The following is a 20,903-nucleotide window of genomic DNA, read 5'->3' on the forward strand; positions in this document are numbered from 1 at the left end:
CATTAGATTTTTATAAGGCAAATAATGTAGAAAGTCAGAACAGAATTTCTAGAACCATTTATCCTGTGATGTTGTAAAATCAAAGTACTACTTTATTAAATGAGTTATTTTACACAATATGAACATCAATATAATTACAATTGTAAAAAAATTTTTTTATAACAAGGATGGACTGATTTTCAATTTCCAAATCAGAGTCAACTGTACATTTACACAGAATTGTCTTTGCATGAAGCCCAAAAGGGAACAGCATAAAAATGAGTGTTTCTGTAGCCCCTTTATTTTTGCTGATCAACAGTTTGTTAGAAAAGCAGCTGCAGGTTTGTTACCTAAGGTCTGAGACAGTAGAAGAGTCAAAGGTGTCATGAATTCACCTATAAAAGCATAAGAAAAAATTTCAGTGAACTTGTAAGCATTACATAAATGTGACTTAAATTCATTTCAAATGTCTAAAAAAGTACATGCTTAAGCTATGAAGTTAGTCTGATCTGTCAACTAAATTTTATAACAGATCTTTTGGTGAATTTACCTTAAAAAGGAATAATTCTCAGATATACCATCACCACCATTTAGGGAAAAAAATTCCAACCACACATAAAGTATAAACTGATTATTTTCAAGAAACTACCAAGTTTATACAGTGTATGCCCACATTTTACCTTATATTTTATTTAATGTACTTAGAAGCTCTGCTAAGCACTGTAAGTAAAACATCTGCAAAAAAGCACTTACAAACTTTGGTCTGCAGCATTTCTAGAAGCAAGACCCTCAAATATTCTTGAAATAGTAATTTTTTCTTTAAGCTGAAAACTTTCTTCCATTCTTGGACCAGAGATGGCCAGCATTACCTCATCCCATTTTTGGCTACAGGGGTAAAAACTTGGATGTTTCAAAGGCATAGGAAAGTTATGGTCTGGGAAAATGGACTTTTAACAATTGTAAAGTTAAACATTAACTTAAAAAGGGGCAGTGATGAAGTCTCAGCTATAAGATAGAAATCAATTTCACAATTACAGAAGATAATTCTGCTCTTGTATCCAACCCTGACATTAATAAATGAAAAGAAGAAAAGGTCAGTTACCTGTAAACAACTTCATGCCTGAACGTCAGCTAATTCTGGAGGAAGTGGAGTCTTAGGATGCTTGCTCTCAAAGTGCTGCTTGAAGGTTTTAGGGTCTGGCATTTGTGTCTAATTTTTAAAATTGTGCAAAAAAAGAAGAGTTAGACCCGATTCATGAAATAAAAATGTGCTAACTTTAAAAACCCTGAGCCTGCTCACAACAGACAATTATCACAAAACACTTTAAAACTCCTATAACATGATGGCTGGCATAGGAAAAAGGACCTTATAACAAAGAAATTCCTAACGTATTCCCACATTTCACATACGAAGAAGGGGTGAGTCACATGGAATGAAATATGACTTTTCTGATTAACAATAAACAACAGGTAGCATTTACTGAGCACACTGTTAAGCATGTTACCTAAATTCTCAAAGAACCTTTCAGTAATCTTAAATCAGTTCCTACTATCCTCATTTTATATGCTAAGGAAACTAAAACCTAGAGTTTAACTTGTCCAAGACCAATGTTTTAACCTGGTACTCCAGCTCTCAAACACTACACTGTACTGACTTACCTAGGCAGGGGCCTTCAATTATTCATTCTTCAACACATTAAATTCAATAAAACAAACATTTTTTGCTGTTTTGAGTTTTCAAAGAGATGAACTACTGTAGTACTTCTAGGTCAAAGTATTTCCTCCCTAGTCATTTAGTGAAATTTAGTTTTACCTTGCCTCTTTCCAAACAGAAACTGAAGCTGCTCAATTTCATCATATTGAGTATATCAAAGCTCAGTATGAACAAGTTACTTAATGTTAATAGATGTCCTCTCTTAGATTAATGAGAATTTTTATGTAGCTAGGAACTTCTCTTTTCTCAGTAATGACTTCAATAGATGATAAACTCTAGTCCAGGAATCCAGTCTTATCAAGATTCCTTTCCATCCATTCTACCAATCTTACCCAGGTACAGGGCTGGGGGTGGGGGAGTGTGTGGGTACTGGACCAACCTCACTATGCCTTTTTCCTTTGGCACTTTTATTCACTAACTTCAAGGGTGATGAGTGTAAACAAACAGGCAAGAAAGAGACTCTGGCTTGGAATTTAAGACATACTTCCTTGAGGCAGTGTGGTATAGCGGTCGAGAGGGGGGACTCTGGAGCTGGGCTGCCTGGGTTCAGACCCCAGCTCTTCTACATACTGGCTGGGTGACCCTGCATAAGTTATTTAGTCCCCATGACTCAATTTATTCTTCCATAAAATGAGAAGAAAAATACTTTATATCATAGGGTTGTTGTGTGAATTAATGGGCTTGTACTTATAAAACACTTGGATCAGGGTCTGGCACCTGGTAAGCACTTAAATCACTCTAATCTAATAAATATTAATATTAATATTTCATATTAATTCCAGTAAAAGCCCTCAGTGTGAATATACTCTATTTAGTTTTGCAGACATCTTAGCTATGAATTTAGTAAAGCAGAAAAAAAAGCCAATTATATAACCAGAGATATTTTACACAGCTCTAAATTAAGAACGAAGACCTGACTTTCTTACGAAGTTCAAAGTGTGTTATTTGCCCTTAAGAAAACATCTTTAAAAAAAAAAAAGGACATCTTTATTCTGGATGAGGAAAAAAGGACATCTTTATTCTGGAGAGGAAAGGGATTTTGTTTTGTTTACTCCTTTTCACGAACACATAGAGAATTGTGCTTGGCCAGAGGAGCCATTCAAAAAATATATTTGTTGAATAGATGACTAGGGGTTCTTAAAACAACTAGCTCTCAAATCTACTATTTCAATAAAGTATTTATCTTGCCAGGTTTGCAAAATTTTAATGTATACAAACCAATCTCTAATGAAAGAACTGTGCACGAGAAAGCTCTGTCTTTCGATCCCCTTACCCTACAGACAGTGCAGGTATATATTAAGGCAGCTTTGGCAGCAGCCTTTTGGTCATGTCCTTGTTTCTTCTTTTGTCCAGCTTGCTTTTTGGCATTTTTCTGCTGAGACTGAATCTTCTGCTGTCCACGAGCCATATCTAAAAACAGAAGTTGAGGCATTAGAGTGAAATCTCAGTATGACAATACTCTATCAGAGTTGAAGAGTTAAGTTTTATAGAAACAGTTGTCAATCAAAATGTACGGATTTTCGAATTCTCACATACAATGCTATTAGAGGATAAGTTGGTACAACCACTGTAAAAACTAGTCATCTGTTCCAAAACCTCACAATTCGATTCTTGGTATATATTCAACAAAAATGCAAACGTATGAACAACAAAAGATACAGTTCAAGAATGTTCCAAGCACCTCCTTCCAAAACTGGAAACAATCCAAATGCCTATTAATAGTAAGGTGGATACATAACCTGTGGCAGATTTATACAATGAATACTACACAACATTCAGAGAGAAGGAACTACTGTTACAAGTAACAATAAGGTTGTATCTCAGTGTTAAAGTAAAGAAGCCAGATACAAAGAACATATGCTGTATGAAGTTCAAAACAGGCAAAACTAATCCAGGAGGTAATGCTGGAAAGAAAGTGCATGAGGAGGATTTTTGCGTTGCTGATAATGTTCTGTATCTTGATCTGGGTAACAGTTACACAGGTATGCTCACTTCTAAAAAGTTACTGAGTTATCTACATACCTAAGATTTGTGCAGTTTCCTATATGGAATTACCAAAAAAATAGTTTAGCCCCTTCCTCAATCATTTGTTTGCTCTTTTGCAAGGCAGTTTTCCCTCCCCATAGTCACTGTTGTAACTTGAGATTCTGACAACTTTTAACAGAAAAAAAAAAAAAGCTATTATCTAACGCTTCTAAAGGAGCTCAGAGGAGTAACAGGAACTGTTCTCTTAAAAACTCAAGTTTCATAAAACTACTGTGCTATTTTCTCTAAAAAAAATTGGTCTTTGTAGGACTGTTGGACAAATTATTAAATAAGATTAAGGGTACCTTTACAAACATGAAAGATACCACTTTTTACTGCTGATGATCTGAAATGAACCTAACTGGTCAAAAATTAAGGGGTAAAAAGCTACTTTTACTTTTCATTAAAATTAAAGACTTCATTTAGACAACAAAAGTTAAACTATAAAAGGTCTATATAATGAGTCTCAGCTGCTTTTTAAATACTTTAAAATTGGGTCTAAGTGGAATTCCTATGTATAGTTTTGACTAGCACTGCAATTAAATTTTAAACTTAAATCATTGCAGGACATGAACACACAATGGGTCTACAACTTCACCAGAAAACAAAGAGTGCTGCCCTTTTCTGACTAGAACCCTAACTAGTTAACAGATACGAGGTCAAAGCATTTCATTGAAATACATGAGCTTCTCCCAAAAAGAAAAAAGGAAACTGAAAAAAATAAATACACGGAGTGGACAAGTTCCCATTAGCATTAAACACTGAATCAACAGTCAAAATATAAAGGAGGATCAATCCTTTTCTAGGAAGTTGGCCGAATATTTTAACAAATTACAAAAGGGTTTAGTATGCTAGCTGAATATAAGACCACTAAATAATGGTAAATATTACCAGATGTATTAGCCCTTTAAGACTAAACTTCCATTTTTGTTATTTTTTTAAAAAACCAAACCCTTATTAATTCCAAGCAAAATGGAATGATTTTTTTTTAAGTACATTTACGGCACACTTACAAACCTATTCCCATGGAAACAGGTTTGGATACTTTTCTATTACTTGGATGATGGTAGTCAGGTATTCAATCTTTACATAACTCAATGTCTGTAACGTTCTTAATGTCTCAATGCCTTAGTCTCAGTACCTTATGTCAGAATACTTCAGTCTTCTCACGAATCTGAACTTTTCCACACAATGTATGCTATGTATGTTAATATACTGACTGTATGGGTAACCTCTTAATTGTTTAACATTAAAAAAGTTATAAAATGACAAGCTACTAATTCTAGAAGCTTCTTTGATATCTAGAAGTTAGCTATTTTTATAACATTTTTATGCAGAATCTGTACAAAGCAATGCCATTAGATGCATACTATTTTTAACTTTTACAGTTACCATTTCTCCTAATATAACATTACACAATAGATTTAACCAACTTTCACTGTCATCTAACAAAAGTAACAAAAACGTAATAAAAGCTTTAATAAATAAAAGACAGTGGTTGCTTATTTTTAAAACAAAACTAAACGTTAACTAAGTAAAGGAAATCGAATCAAACAGTCTAAACGCGTGAGATTGCTCCCCCCTACCCCCACCCCCAAGTTCTAACACCACGTTGCATTGATTTCCTTTCTGAAAGCAGAAATGCAAACGAACAAGCCACCTGCTTTTGGACAGCTCAACTTAGGACTTGCTCTCAAGCCAATCGAATTTTCTACAAAACCTTAAGCACAACTAAGCATAACTTGTCCTTCATTAAATACAACAAACTGAGGAACGAGAAGTCATTTACAAATACCTAAAAGCTAGCTAGCTTTTAATATAATTCTTACGGGGGCTTCAAAGAGGGAAGTAGTAGAGCGAACAGCGAGTTCTTCCAAAATGAGCTCTTACAGGAGGCAACAAGTAAGCACTGCCCCAAAGATCCTCTTAAAACCAAAACAAACGAGTAAGAGAGAAAAAAAAGATTTTGGATCCAGGAAGTAGGATCCATCTCCATAACTAAACGAAACGAAGAGGCCCAAGCAGCACCCTGACCCTGGCTTTTTAACTACATTCTTTCGGGAGAGGAGTAAGGGTGAAAGCACCAGCAGGAAGGTCTATTTCACCCAGCACTTCACTGACCCCAGCTGCAGCCCAGCGCGCCTTCCTTCCCAAACCGGCTTCTCCCGCCTCGAAGAGCCCGCTCCTCTTTTCCGCCACCCAGAGCCACACAGCTCCTACCTACCAGCCACTCCTCACGGACCCCGGCCCGAGATGCGCCTCCAGGAGGCCTCGGCTGCCAGAAACCCGGCCCCTTGGGCCACGGGGTGCCCCGGCCTCAAGAGCAGCTGCTGTCGCCAGGGGGTAAGGTTACCGCTCCGCTGCCGCGGCCAGCCTGCGACCCGGCCACCTGCAGGGCCTGGCAGGCGCCCGAGCTAGCCCTCCTTCCGCGGCCCGCGCCGGGACAGGACGGGCTCCGCTGCCCCCGGGGAGGCGGGGCAGGCCGCCGGCCCCTCGCGACCCGCGGTGACCCCCCTACGGTCCCAGCCGACCTCGCCGGCGGGCCCCCACCCCGGCCCCCGGGCGTCCTGCGGCGTCAGCGCCGCCCCCACAGCCGCTCACCCGGGCCGGGACAGTCTTGCGTCGGAGAGACCGCGCAGCGCGAGAGGGCTGGGGGAGGTGGCCGGAGGGAGAGGAAAGGGAGCGCGCCCAGCACTGCTTCGGCCTCCTCCACCCGCCAAGGAGGGGAAAGAGGAGAGCTGGGAGCACAACAGCCCGCGCCTCGCACCCGCCGCCGCCGCCGCCGCCGCCGCGCGCTCCCGCCGCCGCCACTACGCCTCTCGCTCGCGCACGCCGCGCAGCTCTCCCAGTCGCCCCAGCGCCGCCCGCTCCTCGCAGCCCCCGCCCACTCGCCTTCCTGCCTTCTTCCTCCGCCCTGAGTCTCTTCCGGTCTCACGGGCCAATGGCAGCGCACCCCTATTACATTAGCGTGAGGGGGCGGGGCCTGGCGGCGACGGCGGCCCCTCAGAGACGGGAACTGCAGGGAACGTCGGCCTGTGTCCCCGGTGCCCCTCCTGTCCCGCATGCTCCATCTGGGCGGCTTCAGCCGGCCCTGGGAGCCGCGTGATCTGGATCCTGGAGAGTGACGGCCCGCAGTGTGATTCACTAGTTGCTAGCTCACTCACTCGGGCGGCGGCCCCAGCGGCCTGTCTCGAGAGCCTCCCATCTCGGCGGCCCCCGCCTTTGACCCGGCCCGGGGAGGGTCCCGACGAGGAGCGCCTACGCCGCGGCGGCGTGGGTCACCGACCCGGGAGCCGGCCACTCGGGCGCACCGCCGCCCCCGCCCCCCAGGGAGGCCAGCAGGCCGGGCGGCCCTTAAACTGGGACATGCAGCCTTTGTTCTCTCACCAGCTGCCCTTTACGTCGTTCCCACGGAAACCCTGGTTATTTTACCAATCTGGGGGTTTTTGTGAGTTCAAGTGTCAGGCCTGACTGTCTCTCTGAAATTTGCCCCTGACTCTCCTGACCGCTTTAGGCTATTTAAAAATATACTGAGTTGTTAATATTGGGAGGAATGGTTACATAGATAGATAGATAGCTAGATAGATAGCTAGCTAGATAGATAGATAGATAGATTGATTTATATATTTTGTCTCTTGATTTACCGACCACGATAGCTAATTTCCAGTATCTGAATCAAGAGCGATGGCGATTGTGACGATTTCCAAATCTGTTTATCTGGAAAGGTCATGTTAGTCATTGGCTTTATTCTGCACCTCCCCCTGCCCCCACCCCAACACACATTGGTTCCTAACTAGAGCTACAGCTACAACAACAAAGGGAGCTTTTGCATTTGATGTTCTCAACTTTCCCATAGTTTGCACTACCAAATTTGTCTGTCAGTGCCCAGGGAATGTTGGTTGAACATAAATACATCCCAGGTTACCCGGTCTGGGATCTGTATATCACAGAATTGTTTAAAATAGCCAGGAAGGAGTTAACTGCTTATTGCATTTGGGTGGCATGCCATGATCTGGTTGTTCAGTCCTTCCTTTTCATCCTCATTTTGGTTCCTTTCGCCTTCACTTTTCACACCTGCCCTCCCATATTGCAGTTTTAAATTACGTTTTCAAATTTTATTAATATCTCTCCAGCACTCTATTGTAAGTTCATTTTCACCACTATGTACATAGTGGTTAAGCAGTGGAAACATGGTAGGAACTGAATAAATGGCTATTGACCAAATAAACCGGATGTGTTTTAAGAAAGCAGGACTTTTATTGACATATCATGAAGCTATAGCTTAATTATTAATAATCACTATAACCATAATAATTGTATCAACTTGGCTAATAGGAGGCAGTTGAGGTATCTGGAAGACCTAGAGACAGGAAATGTAAAGAGCTATGTTTGTCTAGCCATGAATGAGAGTGGACAATGGAAAGGGACAGGGAAGTCTGGTTGGCAGAGATAAGTTTTCTAAACTAGAGAGGTGATTTCTGTTGTGAAATGTGGTTAATATGTCACTTGTTACCAAGGTCTAGATGAAATATCCATTACAACCAGTGTTTCTTAAAGTTTTGAGTCATACCACCTTCAAGAATTTGGTAAAAGCTATGGACCTTGCCCCTAGAAAGTTCAGGTACTTATAAACTTATCCCTATTGGTAGAATTTCTCAACTTTGGTACTAATGACACCTTGGGCTGGATAATTCTTTGTTATAGGGGCTGTCCTGGGGACTGTAGGATATTTAGCAACTCCCTGTCCTCAACCCTTTTGATGTTATCATCCCATCTCTAGTTGTAACAACTAAAAATGTCTCCAGATACTGCCAAATATCCTCTAGGTTCAAAATCTCCTCTGATGGAGAACCACTACCCAGAAGATGTGATATTATGGTAACTTTATGTGATGGTTAGGACATTTGAAATACAAAGAGGAAAGAATGAAAAAAGGAATGAATAAGATTCAACGTCTGTGAAGTGACAAACAGTAAATGAAAGGCAGATGAATTGGCATTACTACCAGCTGGTGTCCTACTTATGTTATAGAAATGTGACAGCAAACGAGAGGCGAACTCCTTAGGAGAATTTTTATACATGATTCTGGTTTAATCGTGACTGCTATAGAACTTCTAGTGACTGCTTTTCCTCTTCTGCCTTTAGACCGTCCCTCTAGTTAGTACGCAGTAAGCCTGGGCCTATTTTCTGCCTCAGTCCCAATCAGATTGAAGTGCTTCTCTGAAGACCTGAAAGGCTTATTTATTTATTTGTATTCATGTCAGATTTTCAGGGTGGAAGAGCTGGTGGTTAATCAGTATATTATTTCTCAAATAAACATAGGTTATTGTGAATCATTTCCCACAATGTACCTGTGGTATGTGGGTTAATATCAAAATATAGTAAAGCACTCAGCTCCAAGGTTCATTAGAGAACAAAAGGACGCTATAGGTCCTTCCATCTAGTGACAAATAATAACAAGTGCAATAATGTCAATAATAGACTCAAAGCAAAAGTGTGTCCTTTGCTGACTCTTCTTCCTCTACTCAGCTTATCTGCTTGTTGAGATTTCCCAGGGCTGCAACCCGGATTCTCTCATCTCCTCTACACTCTTATGTAAAGTGGTGACTTTAAATAATGAACTTCAGATGACCCCACATTTCTATCTCCAGTTTAGGCCTCTCTGATTCCAAACTGATATACTCAAATGCGTATTTTTCATTTCCACTTCAATGTCTTATAGACATTTCACATTTAGTACTATATGGTATTGACTCTAAGACGCGATTGATTGTAAGTCACATTTACCTCCACTAAGAAAAAAATATGACTGCCGGTTGAACGCATGATGCTAAAATACTCTTGATTGTAAGACCACATCTCAATTTCAGAGATGTCAAAATAGGTTTAAAAATAATTTGATGTATTAGAATAGTGTCAAAAAGAATAAAATACTTAGGAATAAACTTACCAAGAGAAGTGCAAAACTTGCATTCTAAACAGTAAAAAACATTGTTGAAAGAAATTAAAGAAGACCTAAATAAATGGAAAGGCATTCCATGTTCATGGGCCAAAAACACTATGAAGATGGCAATAGTCTCCAAATTGATCTGCAGATTCAGTGCAGTCCCCTGTCAAAAATCTCAGCTGACACATCTTTGCATAAGCCAACAAGCTTATTCTGAAGTTCATTTGGAAGTTCTAAGGGATGTGGTATAATAAATAATAAATGTATTTGCTCTTTGTCCGGATCCGATCCGGGCATAAAGTTCCTAAAACTCTTGGAATTTTTTGAGTGATAGGACTGATCCTATCATTTATAAGGAGCTCCTTTGAGCACACTTGAATTTATGCTAATGAAGTGATTTAGGGTGGGGCCCCTACATGGCTTGAGGGTGGGGCTGTCACTAGAAAAACCTGGCTATTAGAGGATTAGAACCTTCAGCTCCACCTACTGACCTCAGGGAAGGCAAAGGGGAGGAATCTGGGGGCTAAGCATTCCAAAACTTTTGAACAGGGTTTGATAAGTGTGGTGAATGGGGCATTCACATGCTGGATAGGTAGTGCACCCAGTTCCAGGCAGACAGAAGTTCCTGCGTCTGGAGCCCTTCAAGACCTCACTCTATGTGTCCTTTATAGTATTTTTTATAATAACAGTTTCAACTTGAGTAATGTTTCTCTAAATTCTGTGAGCTGCTGTAGCAAATTAATCAAACCTAAGGAGAGAATCACGGGAACCTTTGATTCATAGCTGGGCTGTCAGAAGCACATGTAACAACGTAGACATGCTATTGGCAGCTGAAGTGGGTGTGAGAGGCAGTCTTGTAAGACTAAATCCTTTCCCTGTGGGATCTGATGCTATCGCCAGGTAGACAGTGTCAGGGTTGAGTTAAATTGTAGGACACCTAGTTGGCGTTGCAAAATTTCTTGATGTTTGGAAACCTGCATATCTGGTGTCAGAAGTGAAGTAGTGTTGTAGTGAAGAAAGTATTGAGAGTAGAGGAGATACGCAGAGAAAGAATGTGTTCTTCCTTACACCAGATTAGCCAAAACAACGTTAAAAAGAGGTACAAAGTTGGAGGGCTTGCACTTCCCAATTTCAAAATTTGCTACAAAGCTACAGTAATCAAGACTGTGCTCCTGGCATAAGAATAGACATGTAGGTCAATGGGATAGAACTGAAAATTCAGAAGTAAATCCTCCCATTGATTTCAAAATGGGGGCCAAGAAAAGTCAGTGGGAAATAGTCCTTTCAATGAATGGTGCTGGGGCAACTGGTTATCCATATGCAAAATTATGAAATTGGACCCCTACCTTGTACCATATACAAAAATTAATCAAAAACAGATCACAGACCTAAATGTATATGCTACAACTATAAAATTCTTCGACAAAAATATAGAAGTAAATCTGCATGACTTGAGTTAAGCAGAACCTTCTTATATATGACACTAAAGGCATTGGTGACAAGAGAAATAATCCAGTTTAAAAATAGGCAACAGTTCTGATATTTCTTCAAAGCAGATATACAAATGGCCAATCTGTGGGAAAAGATGCTCACCATTATTAACCACCAGAGAAATGCAAATCAAAACATTAAGATAGTCCTTCACACCTATTAAAATGGCTATGATAAAAAAGCAGATAATAAGTGGAAAATAGGAAATGGAGAAACTGGAACCCTCACACACTGCTGGTGGTGGTGTAAAATAGGTTAGCCTCTTTGGAACACATTCTGGTAGTTTCTGAAAAAGTCAAATATAGAGTGACCATGTGACACAGTAACTTCAATCCTAGGTCTCTACCCAAGAGAAATGAAAACATACATCTACACTGAAATGTGTACATGAATGTTCTAAACAACATTTTGGCTATTCATAATGGCCCCTAAATAGAAATAAAACCCAAATGTTCACCAACTAACATATTGATAAATAAAATTTGATATATCCATAAATGGAATATTATTCAGCCATAAAAAAGAATGGAGTTCTTATATGTGTTACAACATGGATGAATCTTGAAAACATTATGATGAGTGAAAGCAAATCACAAAAGATTAGCTTAGATATTGTGATCTAATTTATATGAAATGCCCAGAACAGGTAAGTCTATAGAGGCAAAGTGGATTAGTGGTTGCCTAGGGCTGGCAGAATTGAGGGAAAATGGGAAGTGACTGGTAATAGGTATGGATTTTCTTTTTGGGGATGATTAAAATGTCTTTAAAAATTGATTGTGGTGATGATTGTCAACTCTGTGAATATACTGAAAACCACTGAATTGTACACTTTGAGTTATTTGTATGTGAATTATATCTCAATAAAGCTGTTAATTTTTAAACTTGATTTAGAATAATGAAGAAGGTAATGTCCAATATTCTCTCCATTGCTATGCCCAAATCTCTTTCCTATCTATCTATCCTACCTCAATAGAGGCATTGCCACCCACTGGGATAATCATTTCAAAAGCCTCATTGTTAGTCCGGGTACCTCCCAATCCCTCAGCCCCGACTTCCAATCTATCATCAAGTCATGTTGATTCTACTCCAGAATCTACATTGACTCTGTCCACTGTTCACCATCTCCACTGCCACTATTCTAATCCAAATCACCATCTTTCATTTGGTTTGTCTCGGGCATTAACCTACCAGGAAGTGGAGGACTTCTGTAGCTCCCCTTTAAGACAATCACTTTTAGGCAATCAGAACGATCTTTCTAAAATGAAGATCTGCTCAAGATACCTCTATGCTTAAAACCCTTCACTGGTCGTCCCTGGCACACAGAATAAAATCCGATACTCTTCCCTCTTGCTTTTGACACTCTTTCCTCTTGCTGTGCTACAGCCTCAGTGGTCTTTCAGTTCCTCAAGGCGACCAGGCTCTTCCCTACCTTGGGGACTTGATACATGCTCTTCCCTCTCTTGTAACGACCCTTCTGCCCACTCTGTCTACTTTCTAGTCACTCCAATTCCCAGCAGAGATACCACATTCTCAGAGAAGCCTTCCTTCCTGGAGCCCCATCTAAATGATTCCTCTCTGATTTAGTGCCCTCCGAACACCCTGTACTCCTCACTTCATCCTTAGCACTTACATTATGTAATTTATTGTAAATATATACATCATAGATATGTCTATGTATATACATCTATGTAAACATATGTATATGTGTGTACAGGTATGTGTGTAAATGTATGTATACTTGTGGAATAAATATAAAATGTCTCCTTTCTATTTGACTCCTAAAATAATAAAAAATATGTAATACTTACATAGTTCCTACTATCTGCCAGGCACTTGTTATATGTGCTTTACAGGTTTTGATTCATTTAATCCTCTCAATAACTCTTAGGTAACTAAGGTACAAAATGGTTAAGTAAATGACCCAAGATTGCACGGCTAGGGCGCAGAAAAGCTGTGATTTGACCCCCGGCAGTCTGGTTCCAGAGGTTGGGCCGCTGTTCTACATCGTAATCATAGGTTCTACGTGAGTTCTTTTCACCCCTGTGTGTAGCCAGCATCGGGCATAGTGCCTGGCATGCTGTAGGCATCTAATAAGTGCTTGTTGAATGAATGTACGCCTGGATGATCCTGCCAACCTAGATTTAGCGTCCTCCTAAGTATCCCAGGGGGTGCTATGAATAGCATTTACATTGTGATAATAATGTAAACATGGGCCTAACCACAGTTATAACTACAAATATACCCTTCCTGGGAGGATGGGGGAATGAGAAGACTGTATGTGTGGTGGGGCCAAGCAGGAGCAGGAGCTGAGAGAACGAAATTCTTCCTTAATGTAGAGGGAAGTCCCTAATAATGCCTAAGACCGGGAAGGCCTTTCAAGAAATAGCAGTAAAAGAATATTATGTAAAGACATAGCGGTAACTACCAACAGAGTTGGCTAAGAGAATTGTAAGTAGCTGTGGTTGAAAAGAGAGAATTTGGCAAGTGGGAAACTGCTGTTTCCTGTCACTGGTCTTGTAGGACTAGTGGACTTTTTAAATTGTGTGCATGTATTACTGTGATAAAAATAAAAACTCAATTAATGAAGTGACTATTATTTTGAAGGATTTTCTAACCATGTCTGTTCTCAGGCAGTGTGCACGTCATCACAGTGCTTCAAAAAGAGAAATGAGTGCGCCCAGCTAGCTAAGCGCCCTGGACATCCCCCTGCAGTTTGAGTCTGCATTTCTTCCCCCGTGAGGACATGTCTCCAGTTACACCATTTCATTTTTCTAGTTCTCTGCGTACCACCCTTATCGTTAGACTCCCAGGCAGCTGCATGAGCAAAGAAGTGTCCAAATTCAATGCTCCTGTCCTCCTGTCTATCCATAATATTACTCTTAAGCAGGGGAGGAAAAAAACAAAACAAAACAAAACAAGAAAACCAAGACTGGAGTGATTCTTTCCTCTCCAGACAGGAATTCATGCAGGTGTCTACTGGGTGAGGGTCTTTGCCTTGATTTTGACTGTAAAACTACCTTGGTCTGGTCAACAGTCTTGCTTTTGTCTGAAGGCTGCCGAGGGAGCTGGTGATGGCAAGGTGATCCCAAATGGAGACGTCTGTCCTGAAAAGGATGCTCGTAGTTTTTCCTGACTTCTGATGATCTGCGGAGACTTTTTTTCTAATGCCTCCACTTTGAACTATTACTTTAGAGGAGAGAAGACAAGAAAAGAAAAAAAAGAGTTGAGTTATGCTCTGAAATTTAACCACTTTTTGGCTGAATATGTTACTAATGCTTTTAATTACATGCTTAATTGTGGTCCATGTTTGATTTTAATAGTAGGAAAGCCATTAAGGCTCAGAAGTATTTTTAACGACTGATTCCCCAGATATAAAATGAAAGAGTTCCTCTGAGTGATTTCCAAGACCCCTTCTAGCTTTTGGACTTCCGTGACTTAATGACTCAACGTGGACTTCAGGGTCTTTTACAAGAACTCTATTCATGAAAGGCAGAATAAAAATCACTTCAAACTCCATCCGGATGAAAATTTGAAAGCAAGGCTGCTTACCATTTACATATAAAGTGAAAATGCAATTTCTATACACCGTGGGGGCACTAAGCAACTGAAGGATGAGCAGAAAATAGCATGGAAGGGAAAATACTTGTTTGAAACTTCCATGGCTGTATTAGCCATGGTTTTTTTTTAATTTTCTGCATCTTACGATGCTTTAATATTTGGGGGACCTTCCAGCCCCAGGGAGAGACTGCATCTCCCAGGGCTAACTCATTCCGAAAGATAACAGCAACTTGCCTAGGCATATGCCTTTTGTATGCAAACCAACCAATCTTGCGTCTCTAGCCCCCACCCCACCCCGTTATGTAACTCACACACCAAACTATCATTTCCCCAGACCTAAGTCATCCCAGGGCCAGGCACCAGGCAACTAGAGACCACCCCTATCACCCAAAGTCTGCCACAACCATTCACACCGGCTAGTCCCAAAATGTTCGCTCTGTGCTGCCTTGCCTTTCCCACACAAACCCCAATAAAGGCTCTGGCCTACACTTTCCCCAACTCCCACCCTGCCTGCTGACCAAAGCCAAATGTCCCCAAGTGGCCCTGTGTGGCATGGCCTGCCCTCTCCTCTCTGGAGATGTTAAGTCATAAATCCTTCTTTCAATGGCATTGACCTCTCTGTGTCCTCATTCAGTCACCTCTATAAATCAAAATCCCATGGGAACATTAAAATGGGAAAAAAAAACCCTAGTGTTTTAAGTACTAACTCTTTTTTTTTTTTGTGGATGGCATGTTTTTTAATTGCAGTACAGTCAGTTATAATGCAGCAGTTTCCAATGTGCAGCACAACATCCCAGTCACGCATATTAAAGTACTAGCTCTTGATTACTTCATTATAAAATTAAGTATCTAGCATGACATTCCCTGTCAGTGCATAATGGCTCTGGTTTCCTTGTATTTTGGTTCAAAAAACTAAACGCTAGCTGTTCTAGGTTGGCCAAATGTATTTATAAGCATAGAATTCGCTTAGGTCAGAGGCTGAAATGAAGACATCAAAAAACAACAAATCCAAAGGAACTTAATGTTATGTGATTCAAATAAACATCACATATCAATTAAATAAAAAATCCCATGGATGCAAGTGAGACAGTGACATATATTCAGTTTGTTGTCTGTGTGAACTGGAGTGTTCCCTGTTCTCCATGCTCCTTAGAGCTCTGGTTGGTTGGTTCACTTGCTTAGGACAACTTACAAAGGATCACCTGACTCCAAACTCAGGCCCTATGCAGGCCACGGAGCTCTGTTTCATGATCACACATCAAACCTAGATGAGGCTGAATTCTCAAGATAAATGCAGGGCAACAAAGGATTTTGGGGCTAAGGAGGAGAATGACAGATAACCCCTGCAGCCAGGACTTGTTTCTTCTGGAAAAAGCAGCCATAAAACATGCCCTACCAAAGCCGGGTCCTGAGTGTTATCTTCCCATATAAAACTGAAGTCACAGGCGGAGGGTACAGCTCAGTGGTAGAGTGCATGCCTAGCATGCATGAGGTCCCGGGTTCAATCCCCAGTGTCTCCATTAAATAAACAAACAAACAAATCTAGTTACCACCCCCAAAATAAACTAGTTGATTAAACAATAAAAATAAAATATTAAAAAAATGGAATTCACTCTTGCTGAAAGCCTCCTAACAAATAATAATCACAGCTGTAATTTGGGCACGTGTGGTGGGTCTCTAATCCTCACATCAGATGTTCACAGCACAGCTGATTGTCCCAATTTATCAATGAAGAAACTGAGACCCCAAGAAATTAATTTTCTCATCGTCACCCAGAAGCACAATTAGTAAGTAAAAGAGCCAGGATGGAGCATCCAAATCCTACCTGATTCCAAACCCGGCCTTCTTTCCCCAACACCGCACTGCCTCAGAATGAATTCCAGTGTGGAGAATTCCTCTTCCATTTGGCTGTGAACCACTGATGCCCTGTGTCAGACTTGCGGTGGCCCACCCGGGCACCAAGGTTCTGTCTACCGTCCTGACCAGGCCCTGCTACTCCTCTGGGTTGTCCAGGGAAATAAATCTCTTATCGTCTCTGGCACTCGTTTCTTAATCTGAAAAGAATGAGGGACTTGGAGTAAGTGCCTTTTATGATAACAATTTGGATTCTTAAAATATGATGATAACTTTAAGTATACAATGTATGAGACAATTTGTATTTTATACACTTCTAATTCCCAGAGTAGATTTGGAGTATCCAAATACCCAAGTGTGAGTTTTATTTAGCTGACATTTTAAATTGTTTTCTTTTGTATAATTTCGGCAAGTCAGCAAGGAACATGAATTGGTTAACCTTAAAGAGAGCTATCTTTAGTGGCTCGGAATTTAAAGTACAAATAAGAAAAGGATGTCTTTAATAAACAAGGGATGTGTCATTTGGGACAAATGCAATCTGATGTGTGGGTTCATCCCTCATAGTCATCAGGATACCTCATCAGCCTTGGCAGAGTTAAAATTTCCAAGGTGTTACGTGTGTTCGTGTCAACTGTACTTCGTATGTAACTTCACCAGTGCTTAGCCTCAGCGGGGCCTATGCTTTCAGCTGTCTTTCCATCAGTGGGGATGGATGGATAGACACAGATCCTTCTCTTTCCTCATCTGTCTTTTGACTTATGGCTTACTTGGATCAGATGTTTGGCTCACAAGAAACTGTGATCACAATAGCGTATTATCTGATACCAGGTGATTGGATGCAAGGCCTTATTCTGCCAGCCTTGGAATCTAATCCACTGTCCCTGTCTGTCACTCAGTTCAGGAGCTGGGAACTTCTTACACCAGCTGGGCAAGGCATGCTACCTCATTGAGCCTTAGGTTAACTACATTTTTCTTCACAGAAATAATAATACCTCTGTCTTACTTAATGGAAGCTGGTATTTGGCCTGATAGTGTATGTTAACTGCAAGTAGTTGACTGGCTTATAAAATAACCCAATTAACTGGAGGGGAAGAGGTATATAATGTTAAGAACAGTTGTATTGATTAAAGCCTAAATATAACTAAGTTGAAAATTAGCTTTTTAGTTAATTAAATTATTTTTAATTGCTTTTTTAAAAAATAGTGTTTTCAGATTGGGAAAAATTGATAAGGGGAAAAGAAAGAGAAAGAAATTGAGAGAAATAAGAAAATAAGCGTTCATATTTTGGGATCAAATGTTTTTGAGGAAATATACATATTCTAATCTCTGATTTTTCTTGCTGTTCAATAAAAATAGCTGTAACATGATGATCCGGAGTTCTTTAATTGTCAGGCGTTACATCTTTTGCTGTTATATTATTATTGTAAATTAGAGTGTATTTTTCAGCAGACGCAGCATTTCTTTTTTTCATCACATAAATGCTTAGCCTGAACTGTGACCAAGAAGTGGCAGAGTTAAAGAACTTCAGATCTTAAACACGTATTGAAATGTGAATGATGGTGGCAGGTCCAAAATATTAGAAATGCAGCTGAATAAGCATTTAAAGCAGGGTGTGATTCTAATGATACCAATATATCTGGTTGCTGCCTAGTTAGGAAAGGGATGAGTCGACTTGCTAGACGAGTCAAACGGAGACTAACCTGAATTTCTGAAATTGGGAGAATGTTCTCTTGTTCTCTTGCTGTAGAATGGCATTGTCAGGTTAAAACAAATTTTTTTTTCTATGCAATATACTTTCAAGAAACCAAACAATAGGCTATAGGATTTTAATGCTAAAGCAGGGTTTTGGCTTCATTTTTGAGAGCAACTGGTTGATGTTTTTGCATCTTATAGATGAATACTTCACACACCATATCACTGACTCCTTAATGCCAAAAATTTCTTGAGTGTCCCAGTAGCGTGATGCATTTGCAGAATTAGCAAGGGGGGGAGGGTCATTTTCCATCATCCAATAAGATGATCAGTCGATTTGCTAAACAGAATTCTGGCTCCACAAATTTGATTTTTATTTTCTTATTCATCCCCTTCTTCCTTTTAAAGAAAAAATTAGGCAACTGTTGACATTTTCTTAACTCATCACTGCTTCATTACCATTGTAAAGCACGTGTCAGAGAAGGGAAATGCAGAGGGATTGTATTAATTCAGTGTGCAGACCGATTAGGACTCCCTCAGGAAAATTACAGGAGACAAATAGAGGCCTGCTCACATGGCATAATCATAAAGTTGATCTTATGTATAAAGTGTATGTTGATTTCTATGAGTAACTCAAATTGTCTAGTCTACTTACTAATCTCTTTGTAATTATAAGTAGGGAATATTTTTTCTTTTTCTCTTTACATCATTTACTTCTACTGCTACTTCGAAATCGTCATCACAGCAGGTAAAGCGTCTGGGAGGAGGAGTGCTTGAAGATCTGTTAACAGTGGTAAAGAATTTAGAAGCTCCCGGCTTCTGAGTTCCACGGCAGGAGTGGGGAGGCTGAAATCCCTGTGAGACGAGTGAGGTGATGGATACGCTCGGTTCATCCTGTGAGCAGTGAGGAAGGATAACTGCATCGTCATTCTCTCACACATAAATAGAAGGTAACCTCTGAAAGAGAGGGGCATTGTGCAAATGAGCATGGCAAATCTGAATCATCATCATTTTTTTTAAAGCCAATATCCTCAGGCAGATGTTGGCGTTCAGATTTAAAGTGCACATTTAGTTCTGTGCTCTGTATAGTGAATTTCATATTAAAAGCCTGCAAATCTTTTCTATTAACAGAAGTAATATTTTCCATTATTCATTTAAATTAGAAATGCGCACGTTTTCTGTGATTCCATATCTCTGCCACCTGGTGGATTTTACTTAAAACTGCAGTTTTAATGTCTGGGGTTGAGCCTGTCAGCTGCTGTTTATGTTTTATGATTTATTGTATTTGAATTTTTTTCAAATGACAGATAGACACTGTTAATAAACACCTTTAAAGCCCATCATAGGTTAATAATAAAAATCCCAAGGATACCTAGATATCTTTTAAGACTCTTTTAAAAATAATTTTTATTTTTTAATTATTTTTTACATAGGCCCATTTCTAAGCAGAAATAGAGTGGTCATAACTTTGGGCAAGGGTCATGGTTAAGGTCTAATTTCTTGTGGATTTTTTAAAATACAGAAACTTTCAAGCATACAGAAAAGCCGAGAGAATTTCCCAGTACATCACTCAGTACTCCCCACAGAGACTCTACCATTAACATTTTACTTTCCTTGGTTTGTCACATATCATGCATATATCTAACATTCTGTCCACCCTTATTGTTAAATGGATTTCAAGTAGTAGACATCAATACACTTTCCCCTAAATACACCTCATTAATGAGTGTTTATAGTATAGTTATTTTTCTTTCTTTTGAGGTAAAGCTTACCTACAGAAAGATGCACAAATCTTGAGAATATACTTGGATGTGCTTGGGTCCCTTTTAAACTCCTGTAGGATACAGAACCTTAGCATCATTTCATTTTCCCTTCCCTGTTGTAGTCCCTCCTTACCTGCATCCCACCAGAGATAACTGCATTCTGATTTTATCCACCAGAGATGGATGGATAAATGTTCTAGAGCTTCATAGAAATGAAATCATACAGTGTATACTGTTTTGGTAAGGCTTCTTTCACTCAGCATTATATTTTTGGTAACAAAACATAATAAATTTACTACATGATATTCTCTCAAGCTATATTTCTCTTTTCTCCCTCTTGCAAGCAGTATCTTTTTTTTTTGTTTTGACTACTAATAATATTACATTTGTACCACACTGATCTTTACCAAGAATTTTCAAATCAGGGTTAAATGAAAGGAAGCAAATTGCAGAAAGATACTTATGGGTAGTCTACATGTAAAATTTTAAAATACAAAATAAAATCACATCCATGCTTATTTAATTCTCATAATCAGGGATTTTTATTCCAACTTTCCTCATGACAAAACTGAGGCATTTTCCCTGGGCCATGGAGCTAGACAAAAATCCTTATCCTGACCCAACTCCAGCATGCTTTTAGGTTTTCACGTTATTTCCCTCTTCCACCAAATTTTTATCAGCATAACATTTTTGAGATTCATTCACATTGTTGCTTGTATCAATTGTGCTTTTCTTTTTTGTTGCTGAATAGAATTCCATTATATAGGTATATAGTTTATCTATTCTCCTATGGATGGGCACATGAGCTTTTTCTGTTGTTTAATTATTATGATAAACTGGAAAAAGCCTGGGTGCTGCTATGAACATTCTTATGCAACTC

General features: G+C 39.8%; 1 protein-coding gene across 6 annotated transcripts; it reads right to left on the minus strand.

The window, feature by feature from the left end:
* Positions 1-258: 258 nt before the first annotated feature.
* Positions 259-7,057, minus strand: ZNF706 (zinc finger protein 706). 6 transcript variants are annotated; one of them, XM_072949527.1, is made up of 4 exons: positions 6,883-7,057; positions 2,967-3,103; positions 1,082-1,189; positions 259-374 (listed from the first exon to the last, which is right to left on the minus strand). In XM_072949527.1, exons 2-3 carry the CDS (start codon positions 3,099-3,101, stop codon positions 1,094-1,096), a joined length of 231 nt encoding a protein of 76 aa, XP_072805628.1. In that variant the 5' UTR covers positions 3,102-3,103; positions 6,883-7,057; the 3' UTR covers positions 259-374; positions 1,082-1,093. The 6 variants fall into 6 exon arrangements, with proteins under 6 accessions (XP_072805628.1, XP_072805626.1, XP_072805627.1 ...); XM_072949525.1 differs by lacking the exon at positions 6,883-7,057 and adding an exon at positions 6,611-6,821; XM_072949526.1 differs by lacking the exon at positions 6,883-7,057 and adding an exon at positions 6,486-6,621.
* Between the last annotated feature and the right edge of the window lie 13,846 nt (positions 7,058-20,903).

The sequence above is a fragment of the Vicugna pacos genome, chromosome 25 (assembly GCF_048564905.1).
Source record: "Vicugna pacos chromosome 25, VicPac4, whole genome shotgun sequence".
Taxonomy (NCBI): Eukaryota; Metazoa; Chordata; class Mammalia; order Artiodactyla; family Camelidae; genus Vicugna; species Vicugna pacos.